Consider the following 12,897-nt stretch of genomic DNA (forward strand, 5'->3'; position numbering starts at 1 on the left):
ACATCTTAAGACGACGGTGCAGCGTGACTGATAGCCCTCGGCATCTTTCTGGGTGCTTGGCAGCAAATACGGGGCGGTGTATGACGATGGTCTTCAAGCCTATTGCACGATCGGCTGCTCAGGGAAGACTCTGCTAACGTGCGATGACCCGACTTGTAATAGGCCGGTTAACAGTCGTAATACACCATCTACTGCCAAAAGGCAAGCCCCACGGATGCCAGCACCCAGATCGCCAATGAAGGCTACCAGTCTACTGCACCGTCTACCGCCAAAAGGCAGTTAGCAGCTGCTGCTGTGTAGCAATGCAGTCCCACGTCTGCCGGCACCCAGAGGACATATGGTGACGGTGAGCTCAGCTGAGCTGAGCGGGCTCCATGTTGTCTGTACAGGTAACCCAGGTAAAAAGGCGCGAATCTATTGTCTGCCGTTGCTGTGACGGGGGAGGGAGAGGCCTGACGACATGTACCCAGAACCGCCCGCGACACTGTTTTGCATCATCCGGGCATTGGGATCTCAACCCAGAATTCCAAGGGGCGGCGGAGACTGCGGGATAGCTGTGGGATAGCTACCCATAGTGCAATGCTCCGGAAGTCGACGCTAGCCTTGTACTGTGGACGCGGTCCGCCGACTAGAGCACCTAGAGCATTTTATGTGTGGACACACACAATCGGCTGTATACAACCGATTTCAATAAAACCGGCTTCTATAAATTCGAACTAATTTCGTAGTGTAGACATACCCTTAGTAGACTAAGAGCGTGAAGGAACAGGGCTTCTGACTGAGGCCATGCAGAGGTGAGTGGGAACTGGAGTGGCATCAACCGACACTACTACTTATCCTCACCTGGGAGCCACAAAGAGACTCACTATGCACGTGTAGGTCAACGGACACTGCTGAGAAACATTTCCGGACTCAGACGCATGGCATGCATGCATACCCACATGTGGAATACACATAGGGACTATCACTCGAAGAAGGTAGGTATACTGCAACTACAACAGGTATCAAAAAATGGTGAAGTCACACAGGAATAAAGGAGAAAACACATTAAACTGTAGGAATTAAAATTTTCCAAATGGAGACTATTTAGTTAAAATGCAACAACCAATCTGTGCTAATGAACAATCCAAAACTTATTTGTTGCTGTTGTTTCACAAAATGGACTTGTTGCATTTGGTAAAATTTGTAAAAAAGCAACTGGATAGCAATAGAGGCATAAGACAACAAGCTAACAACCACTTTAGTGGATTTATGGTATAATTTGACAATTACCCTTAACAAAATTATTTCAACATGTGGACCCTTTGAGATTAAAAAGAAAATTAAACATAGTGATGCATTTTTAATTAGGAATATTTTAAATGAGAACTCATTTGGAGACATGACTGGCAATATCTTATGGGAAATATAAAGAATGAATTTAGTATTCACTCATGCTAAACATTCCTCTCTAAAATTTGTTAAAAAATTCCATATTATTTCATTATAAAAGAGCTAACCAGGCAGAAAGATGCAACTGCTCTTTATAGAAATGTATTCCCCAAATTACTTACACTTTACTTCCATAACTCAACATTTGAATTTTTTCTTTTCCATCAAATATCAGTAAGCAGTACAATTTCAGTATAATTACAAATCACATGGACGAAATATTAGCATTGTTATCTGTACTGAATGAAATAAATTGTATGTGTTTGTTCAACTTCTCCAGAAGCCAACCTCATTTTCATTGTTTTACACTCAAAATCCTGGCACTTTGGTAAAAAGACAGGACTACTGTTAATTGCATTAGTGATTAACCGAACACTTCTCTACTGGATGAAGAAAATAAGTCAAACCAAATCGCCTCAATATACATCTCTAAATATGATGCTTATTTTAAATCCTTCACTAGGGACTACTGCAACAGTTTAAAACAGCTTTCAGCCATTCTTGCAGAACATGGGCTCACTCAATTTTAGCAGCAAAAAACTTGGATAATGAAGCAGTGTGATACTACAGCAGTACCAAGGAGAAAAAAAAATGCCGTTTGAGTGCCTTGTTATGTTTAGCAAATCTCCATGGTTAGTCCACTGCTCTTCTAGCAGGCCCCAAAGCTCATGGTGCCAGGAGGTGTCCCACAATTGAGTATATATAGAGGCCAATTCAAAGAAGAGCTGTTAATTGTGCATGTACCTCCTGTAGACTTGTTTGAAAATTGTGTCCTATGAGTTTTTACTTACCACCATGGAGGGATACAACTATGTCTATTGATGTACCAGGTTCACAGCTACTATTACTTGGTTTAACTCTATACTTGTCAGGAGCAGTTGTTCTCACCTAAAAATAAAAACAAGCATATGGTGTATGTCAGAATTTAAACACATTCCGCCTACCAGTTCTGTTACTGCTAATTTACAAAAAAGGAGAAGAGACAGGGTTTGGTGTTCCTAAAATGTTATCAGACCTCTATTATTACCAAAAGATGGAATAATGAAGACAATAGATTTAAAAAACAAAATCACACTCCACACCCCTTTCTTTTTTGGGAGTAGTCTTAGAAAGGGGTGTGGGGTGTGTTTTTGTTCTTTAAATCTATTGTCTTCATTATTCCATCTTTTGGTAAGAATATCAGTTTTGTCCTTCGCTATTTGGCAAAGACTGATTTCTTCTCTCTTTTTTTATATAAACAACACTAAAACAAACAAAAATACTGAACGTAATACTTGTGAAAGTTGCTAGTTTGACAACTTTGAAACCTGAATCATGTATATATGCAGAGAACATGTACAAAGTGGTGGTAAACCAAGTCTATGCACACCTAAATTCATTTAAATTTCCTGCAGCCCTAAAAATACGGCTACTGAGTTGAACATGAAACAGAGACCGCACTTATTCCTCTGAAGGTGAGCTAATGGGGAATGGATTTTTCAGCAGCTTTGACATAGTTGATCACAAAGTGCTGATGACTTGTTCCTGGAATAAGGGGGAGAGAGGGGAGATCCAGCAATGGCTGGACACCCAAATATGTGTAAGGACCCCACCCTTTCATTATTTTTACTGTTAATTATCTCATTTGACCTTTATTCCATGAAAGATTTGGGACTTTGCACAAAATCTGCCACAACAAATTTATATTTCTGTACAAATGAAAAGAATGTGGACAGCAAAACAAAACAATGTATAGACACAAATAATATTTACCTTAAAGGCCACTACATTTTTAGTCACATTTGTGAGAACTATCAAGCATTTTTTCTCTCCAATTTCTTTGGATCCAAAAAACAGCTCTTCTGCCGGACTAATTGAAAATAAATTAAAAATTGGATTATACAATTTTCATTGAGCAATCCACTATTTTTAACACAAATAATCTTTCTAAATCATTTATCATAACACAAATTTGAGTTTATTAAAAAAAAGTGCTTTCTATCCACCAGTTAGAGTCACCATAAATTAAGTTATCCACAGGCAAGCTGCCACAATATTCTGCAGCATATTTAAATTTGATAGAATCCAGAGCTGGTAACAGTAAAAGGTGTAAGTGTTTTGTGTGTGCGCGTGCACTAGGAACTAAAGGTTTGTCTTTCCCCTTCCTTGATACTCTCATGTAATTGGAAAAAAGTTGGTTATGCCTCTTTCAAAATTATATGACACTGGTATCATCATTCTGGAATTTGACATTCTTCTTGAATAGAGAAAGCAGGGCAAATGCATGAGCCAAGTAAGAAAAAGATGAGTAATGGAAGGAAGAGAACTGGCACAAGAAAATATTAGTTTAAAAAAAAAAATCATTTAAAGGTGCATATAAAAGTGTTGTTGTATTCCTTTTCCTGACCATTTTTTTCTGAAAAGTGAGGGTCATGTTAAGTAATCATGGTCAGTGTTCCTTTCTTCCCTCCAATTTCTTAACAGTAATTTAGCTTGTTTTGACCCCTTCTCCCTCAAAGCTACTTTATCCCTCTACCCACCCCTCATACCAGGGGTTGGCAACCTTTGGCACGCGGCCCATTAGGGTAATCTGCTGGCGGGCTGCGAGACATTTTGTTTACATTGACCATCCGCAGGCACAGTCCACCACAGCTCCCAGTGGCTGCAGTTCACCGTTCCCGGGCAATGGGAGCTGCAGGAAGCGGCAGCCAGCATGTCTGTTGTCTACATTAGAAAAGTTGCACCAGTTAACTAAATTGATCTAGTTTAATTGGTACAAAATCTTAACATAGACATACACTACTTTAACCCTTGTTTATATTTGGTTTTAACTTAAATCAGAAACTAAAATGGAATCAAATTAAATATGTTTTAAAAATCAACCTGGTTATCTTACTTAAGCTAGGCAATTTTAAGCAAGGGTTAAACTAGTTTAAGTTTATGGAGTTTACATTGGTCTAACTAGATCATTTAAAAATTAGTTAAACTGGTCACTTTGCTGATACAGTTAAGCCATTAGACTGTCAATTAGTGCCAGGCACAGACATGACACTGAAAAAACAACCAAAAAATAACTTTTGATCTATGTGGAAAAATTAAGGATCACTGAAGGTGTTCATCCACAGAGATAAATATAGTATGCTACAGATACTTAGAATTGTTGAATGGAAAACAAACAAGTCTGAGAAGATTTCATATCAGACAAAGTAAGAATTTTTAGAAAACAAAAAATTAATTAAAGATTAGTCAAATCACTTAACTCTTGATTTCAGTTTTTGTGGTTTTAAACTGATTAAATTAATTTTAAGTGAGTGATATACAATGCAACAAAGCAAACAAAATTACTATTGAACACTATTACCTTATATGTAATAACGGTCCTTTAAAAATGGTTAACGCTTTCTTTGCATTTTTTGTTTTGGAATCTGTTTTGTCATTCTCGTCTGGTTTGGAAATTTGTTCTACAGAACATACCTGAGTAAAAATAAATGAGAATTATAAAGGAATAAAAAATATGAGTCACACACATTACAATCATGTCGATATTTCTGCATCAAACATAATGGCAAGATGCTCATTCCGCCAAATTTATATGTTATTGAATCTGAATCTTTGAATTCCTTGTAATTTCAATGAATGAACTGTGTATGATGGCTCTGAAATATATGCACACAATCAGGCTTCTAACAAATTACATATTTTATATGATGCCTCATAGCTTGGAGATTTCTTTAAAACTCTGGACATGTAGCTACCCGGAGTTGTTCTAATTTACAAACCACTGGCCTCACTCATCCCTCCAAAGCAGAGCAAAACATTAAAATAAATATCGCAATATAACAATGACTAAATATTATGTTGGACACATAAAATAAACTAGGATATTGTATTTAATTACATTTCACAGACTTTCTAAACTCATCTTTGAGCATTAGTGTTAAAAATATAAAGCAATCATGAGAATTTTAAAAACATGATTTGATTAATAAAACTGATGGAAGTATAATACTGATGTTGTGGAACACTGTAGGCATTGTCCTACAGGTTTTTTTTTTATTAATTATATTATATTATATATAAAAAATAAGGTTTTTGTAAAGTATATTAAAAGTGAAAGAAATCCTAGCAATTATGGGGGTGAAAGGGTGTAATCACCAAGTAATTTTATCTTAAAATTAGTAAAAGAAACACAAACCAAATTATCAAAATTGATACCTGGGAGAAATAAGAATTAAATAGATGGAATTACTACCTAATTGTTTCTCATGCAATTTATTCAGAAAAAAAAAAACTTTCAAAAGATGAATAGCAATTAATAATTTCATTGTACTAAACTCAGAGGGTAGTCCGACTATTTACCACCAAGAGTTCTCTTTCATGAACTGGGGGATGCCATGTAAATCAATAACTAAACTTGATTTTGAAATAAAGAAAAATGTTTCAGAATTACGATGACAAAAAGAAAACCAAAAAATTAATCAGTCAAGAATGAATATGCAAATAAGTTACAACACATAAAAAGAAAAGTAAATAAATGAATGATACAAGGTATTAATGCTTGAAAAGCAACTTTAAGTATGACATTCTAAACCGAAAGAAAATCAAAATAAAATTCTATTAACTATGTCAAAGGAATAGTATCACAGAAGTGAGTATAAGATTCAAACAGCCACGAAAATCAACACTATTTAAATAAATTACTTCTTGGAACACTAAACCTATCAAATGTGTGTGTTTCCCATGGAGAGAGACTAATGGTTAAGAAACAGCAACAATTCAATAAACATACTTAAGAACATAGTACCTGAAAACCAAATGTAAATTTAATTAAAGTAAAACTAGGTTACAAAACTATGATTCAACTTAATATCAAGAGTCTCAAACTACTGGTAAATAAAAAATGATAAAATAGGATAATACACTTGAAAGTAATCCCAATTTAAACAAGGATAGTTAAACAACTAGTGATTCTTAATTGTGTTTTAAGAAACTACAGTTCTACGACTAATCATAGATTTTAACAAGGGAAATACAAGGTCATGTGACAATTACAGCTCAACATTACATATTGTTATATACATATGCCTAGCTGAAGATTACAACGATATGCAAGGTTTCAGAGGGGTAGCCGTGTTAGTCTGTATCAGTAAAAACAATGAGGAGTCCTTGTGGCACCTTAGAGACTAACAAATGTATTTGGACATAAGCTTTTGTGGGATATAACACACTTCATCAGATGCATGGAGTGGAAAATAGAATAAGCAGGTATAAATATACAGCACATGAAAAGATGGGAGTTGCCTTAGCAAGTGGGGGGGGGGGTCAGTGCTAACGAGGCCAATTCCATTAGGTGGATGTAGCCCATTCCCAACAGTTGACAATAAGGGATCTTTAATCAGGCCTAATTTGGTGGTGTCAAGTTTGCAAATTAATTCCAGTTCTGCAGTTTCTCATTGAAGTCTGTTTTTGAAGTTTTTTTGTTGAAGAATGGCGACTTAAGTCTGTTATTGAGTGTCCAGGAAAACTGAATTGCTCTCCTACTGGTTTTTGAATGTTACAATTCTTGACTCGACAATTCTTAACACCATCAAATTAGACCTGAATAGAGACTGGGAGTGGCTGAGTCACTACAAAAAGTAATTTCCCCTCTCTTAATACTCACACCTTCTCGTCAACTGCTGGGAATGGGCCACATTCACTTTGATTGAATTGGCCTCGTTAGCACTGACCCCCCCACTTGATAAGGCAACTCCCATCTTTTCATGTGCTATATATTTATACCTGCTTATTGCATTTTCCACTCCATGCATCTGATGAAGTGGGTTATATCCCATGAAAGCTTATGCCCAAATAAATCTGTGAGTCTCTAAGGTGCCACAAGGACTCCTAGTTGTTTTTAACAATATGAAAGAAGTTGAGGTTCCAGTAACTTCATACATATAACATGATTGTTACAACAGCGTAAAGTGGATACTTTTGCCTATTAATGTCACAACCCAGAACTAAATGATTAATTTGGTGACAGGGGCTAAAGCATTTAGGAAGTGTATAAGGTGAAAGCTAAAATTAGCAAAGCAAACATTTGGTAAACTTGAGTTAGGTGCAATGAGGTGCCTTTGTCATTCAGTTTATTTGCATTAGGGATTCTCTATATGAAGGTATATTTTGTCACAGACAAAACACACACAAAGGGTAAGCATGGACAAAACATGATAATTTGGGAATCCATCCAACTTTTGAATTTTTTGACATTATGGATTATGAAATGTTCTTATTAAAAATTGCTACATCATGAATGCTTCACTTTATGAGGATCCGCCACTACTGAGGACAAAAGGAAGGTATTTAAGGCTAATGATGGGGCAAAAGTTATGCAAAAGAGAAACTGCATCCCAAGGGAAAAGCTACTCCCCTCCTCCATTTCAGAGGAGGGTTGTGGTGGTGTTTTTTTTTTTTTTTTTTTTTTTTTAAAACAATGGGCAGCTACCAGAACAAAGAAAGCAGCTGAGTAGGAGGTGTTTAAATAAGCAAAACACAAAAGAACAGAAGTCAGATTGGAAGAGGAAGCATTGGGCAGGAGGAGACAGCAAAGTGACAGAAAATGGGAAGGACTCTCTGAGGGAGAAGCCATCCAACATGTGACTGCCTGCATGAAGCAGCGAAACTGGACAGAGACGGCCCCAAAGAACTCTGACACAAGCCCAAAGAATGTTCTGGAGTGGTGAGGAAATCAAGGGAAAGGCACGTACAGAGTTTTGTTTTGTAGACGTGTACTCTCTTGCCCTTTATATGATTAAGAGCAGTTGCATTGGGCTATGGCTATGCTACAAGCTGGGGTGTGACTCACAGCTCACGCCCGCAGACTTATGCTAGCTAGTGTGAGTATAAATAGTAGTGTATATAAATAGCCACAGTAGCATGGCAGTGACAGTAGCAATACAGCTTAGCCATGCCAAGCTGTACCTCCACTGCCCATGCTATCGTGGCTATGCTACTATCTATACTCACGCTAGTTCATGAGCACTAGCCTGAGTATACATACACAAGCTGAGAACCCCACCCCTAGCTTGTAGCGTAGATGTAGCCTTAGATACTAGGCAAATTGCCAGCTTGTGCTGAATGCTTACAACTACTATGTTGCCTCTTAAGAGAGTTAAACTAAACCAGATCCGTCGCACCTTTGGGGTGGAGTTTTGGGAGAGGGTGTACTTAAGTATGGAAGAGGCAGTGACTTGCCCAGAGGAGGTAGGCAGCTGGGCAGTGGGTTCCAGCTCTCAGAAGGGGATGCTAGATGGAAGGTCTGTGCTCTGAGAGTGTGCCTAGGGACCCCAAAATTGGGGCAGTGGCTGGACTCCATTTAGGCTCTAGAAGATTGGAATCCAGGGACAGAGTCTTAAACTCCCTTCATTGTAGCCTGGTGGGTGGCCAGCAAAGGGGTGTCTGACCGGATCTACGGCAGAATGGTGGCAGTGCTTGGGATCAGTGTCGTAGTATAAGAAGCTTTTAAAAACACTTTTGCAAGGGACTTCACTTCTGCTGTTAGTCTGAAAGCCAGGAGCAGATCTTTTAATTGCCTTGGGTAAAAATAGTTGCCAAATATGAATTAGGAACAGCTCAGGAAAGAGCAGATTCTGAGCCTGTGTGCACAGTGAGGTCTGGCTTCTGCTGATCAGAAAAATTGGAATTGGTGGCCACACTCCATACATATATCATGGGATGGATGGGGCACCTACTCCAAGCCAGGGGCAAGACTAGATCCCTTTTTTCCCCTTCTAGAGGGTAGACAGGTAACCAAAGAGATGGTGCCACAGACAGTTGCCAAGATGGTCAATAAGATGTAATGGTGATGGTGAGAAGCCCAGAGCTGTGGAGGCTGGAGTGAAGACTGCTTGTGAAGGAGAGACTGATGGCATTGATGGCACTGCTGCACTCCCATGCCTGGAGGGAGGATGGACATGGACACACTCCAAACCAGGATCCCTTCTCCTACAGGGCATGCAGGTGACCAAGCAGACGGTGCCACAGATGATTCAGCAGACATAGTGGCAATGGTGATAGGTCCAGAGCTATGGAGGCTGAACTGGAAAAGGCTGCTTGTGAAGGAGAGAGAGATGGTGCTGGAGGCCTGGCATCAGAGTGAGCAGACAGAGCAAGAGGGTCAGAAGCTTGTTGACCAGGACAAATGCCACTAGTTCAAAACAGGAGAAGAGGGTCAAGTCACATTCATGGGACCCAGGAGGAGGAACATGAGGGCATACCTAATCAGGTGTTAGCAAGCAAATATATGTGGGTATGATGAACCACTTCACTGTGGGAGGTGGGGGTAGCACCAGGAGGTGTGAAGAAGGGGACTGTGTGTAGATTCCACCTTGTTAGGGGACAGGGACTGCTCTTCACAGCAATACGGTGGTGCCAAGACCCACTCTGCAGGGACCCAAAGCCTGTTGTGGCCACCCTAACCTATCAGCTGTGTTAGGGTGACTAGAATTAGATGAGGAGGCCCCAGGAACTCTCCCCCTTTGTTGATCCCTTTCCTGGCATAATGAGGGAGAAAATGTATATGATGTAGATAGGAACTGACCTATAAATTCACATGTAATTGTACTTTGGTGTGATCAGTGGAATTGTTTAATGAATGTATGAAGTTTGAATTAATAGTAATAATAGACACTCTAAAAATGGGGTGTCAGGGCACACCTAGAATGCTTGAGTACCCCTACTTTTATTTATTTATTGACAAGTGAGAAATGTGACAATTTGTCTGTAGAACCTATCAATTTATCATAGCAACCAGGAGTTATTATAAAATGTTCCTCTTTAAAACTGCTCCATCACAAATGCCTCTCTGTATGTAGCTCCACCGTTGCCGGCAGGACATGCACCAGTAACACTACAGCCTGAGGTCAAATGGAAAGCACTTCAGGTGCAACACTTATGTGAAAAAGAGTAACTACATCCCAAAAAGAAAGCAGTCAGGTGACCAGGAGGGCTTTATATAAGGAAACACGCAACCAAGAAAGCCAGATAGGAAGAGGAAGCACTGGATGGGAGAGAGCAAAGTTACAGATGATGGGAAAGGAGACTCCATTAGGGAGAAGTCCCCACAACACGTACTGGTCTGCATTGGTCCCAAAGACTTTACAGGTACTCTGAGCCCGCCCAAAGAAAGCTCTGGAGTGGTGAGGAAACTGAGCAAGGAAAGGTGTGTACAGTATTATTTTGGGGATCTGTACTCTTGTGTGCTTTATATAATTAAGCAAAAGAGCAGTTGTGTTAGACTGTGGGCAAAGTGTCAGTGTGTGTTGAATGCTTTACAACTACCATGTTGCTTCCAGAAAGTTAAATTGTAAGCCAGAAGCTTCAGACCTTTTGGGCGGAGTTCTTGGAGAAAGTGTGTTTACGTATGGGACTGTCTGACGGGTCAGCAATGTGCTCAAAGAGGCTAGGAACCTAAACAGCGGGTGCCAGTATTCAGAAGATGCCAGATAGAAGGTCTGTGCCTCAGTGTGCCTACAGACTTGGAGACTGGCTATATTCCCATTTGAGAGGCTTAAAACACCCAGAGATCCAGGGACACAGAGGTTTTGATTCCTTCACAGCAGTCCAGTGGGCGGCCAGCAAGGGGGCACCTGACCAGATTTGTGACAAAGTTGATATGCAGAAAAGTAAAGTAATAATACCACAATGCTGTTTCTATTTGAAATAAAGGTAAACCAGTAATAAGTTACCACACAAAAATAGAAATGAGGTGAGTATGGAGCATGAGGTATTCACACATGCTATTAACTCTTTAGTGAGAAATACACAACACAATTAAGATCAGTATACAAAAGTATTCTAGATTTTATAGCACACAGATATTAAGTAAAGTGAGGTTAGAAGGGTGCTTTTCTTGTATACACACACAAATTGTCACAGAGGGAGAGATCTGAGGATTTCTTCAACGAGCAAGTAATCATACACACTTGCAGATGCATCACAGCTGCTGAGAGTGAGTGAAAGTCAGATACAGCGGAGGAAAACAAACAAACAAAAACAGTGATTTGAGTATATTAATCAGTTTTTAGTGGTCCTTACACTTAGGGATTAATTTTAACTGGACAAAAAAGTTAACCAACAAACTCTCACGAAGATATGACACAGTATAGTTTCAGATTTTAGGCAGCACACAGCAAGACAATTCTGAGTTCAAGATTAATTCTTTAAACAACAAAATAATGTTAGTAAGCTAGGTGATGATTAGATCAGCCTGAACATATAAAAATGCAAATATAATATCTTCCTACAATTACAGGACTATCTAGATGAAAAACAAACAATTGAATCAAACACTATAGCAATTTAGTTACAAGGTGTTAGGTTTAATTCCTGTAACAGTCCAGTTATGGTTCTTAGAAGATTGCAAATGTTAAGGCTACTTCAGTGCTCTTTTCTTTCCTGTTCCTAGTGTAATCTTGCTTGATATTTATTTGGAATCAGGAACTTCCATGGATGCTACTGAAGTAAAGTTTATTAATTTGGTATATTTCAATATTTAAATCCCATCAGCACAAAGGTCTGGATTTAAAGAAACAAAGGTCTGAACTTCAGAAGAGTTCAGTATTCTAGAAAGGCAATCAATACTTTTGTTCTCCAAGGCCAAATTCTGACTTCCTTCAAAGCACAGAAATTCCTCTGGTATCTCAGAGAGAAATATTAATTTTCAAATCATACCCTGCCATCTGTTATCAGAGGAGTATTTTGGTGTGGTGGTGATCTTTTCTTGGCATATTTGCTCTTTAGGAAAGCTCTCTCTTTCCCAAGGCTGCTTATAGTTATGACTTTGGACTTTCAGGTCCAAAACCCAAGTTCTTGTTCATAAAGGATTCTGGTTAAAGAAAAATCACTCTCTTGCGAGAGTGGAATCAAAAATTGGGCATTTCTCATAGGAAGCAGGGAGACTTATCTGAATCAGGACTGAAGCGATGTGTTCAGGACTTTTGGACCTTTCAATGAAGACTCACCCTCAGGATTGCTTAGATAAAAGACAAAAAACTCCTGAACTGTACTTAGCATCTCTTTTCATACATTAATATTCCATTCAGCTGTAACGGTGGGCTAGTCCAGCTCTAAAAGGATTCAGTTTATTGATACTACCAGCGCAAATTCAGTACAGAACTGTGTTAAACGTAAACTACTAAAAGAAATAAAGGAAAAGTTTAAAAAAAGATTTGACAAGGTAAGGAAACTGTTTTTGTGTTTATTTCATTTAAATTAAGATAGTTAAAAGCAGCATTTTTCTTGTGTGTAGTAAAGTTTAAAAGCTATATTAAGTCAACATTTAGCTGTAAACTTTTGAAAGAACCACCACAACATTTTCCTATATTTTGTTGTAATTTGCTGACTTGAAGTTTTCCTTCCTTTTGAAATTTTGAAGTTTATTCTTTCTTCTTTCACTTAGCTGTAATTTGGGAAGAGTTTATCCCATCTTTCAAGGATAGGAAGGTA

At 38.6% G+C, this 12,897-nt stretch overlaps 1 protein-coding gene across 5 annotated transcripts in view; it reads right to left on the minus strand.

Moving 5' to 3' along the window:
* Window positions 1-12,897, minus strand: part of MOSPD2 (motile sperm domain containing 2) — a 109,660-nt gene that overhangs the window by 60,941 nt on the left and 35,822 nt on the right. For all 5 annotated transcript variants that reach the window (XR_008442633.1, XM_054007375.1, XM_054007372.1 and 2 more), the window contains 3 exons: window positions 4,772-4,884; window positions 3,184-3,280; window positions 2,223-2,319 (listed from right to left, as the gene is read on the minus strand). Coding sequence is in view for 4 of the 5 variants with exons in the window: in XM_054007375.1 (XP_053863350.1) it covers window positions 2,223-2,319; window positions 3,184-3,280; window positions 4,772-4,884 (307 nt within the window). In the remaining variant the exon portion in view is untranslated. The remainder of the gene's footprint in view (window positions 1-2,222; window positions 2,320-3,183; window positions 3,281-4,771; window positions 4,885-12,897) is intronic.

Source organism: Malaclemys terrapin, chromosome 1, assembly GCF_027887155.1.
Source record: "Malaclemys terrapin pileata isolate rMalTer1 chromosome 1, rMalTer1.hap1, whole genome shotgun sequence".
NCBI classification, from domain to species: domain Eukaryota; kingdom Metazoa; phylum Chordata; order Testudines; family Emydidae; genus Malaclemys; species Malaclemys terrapin.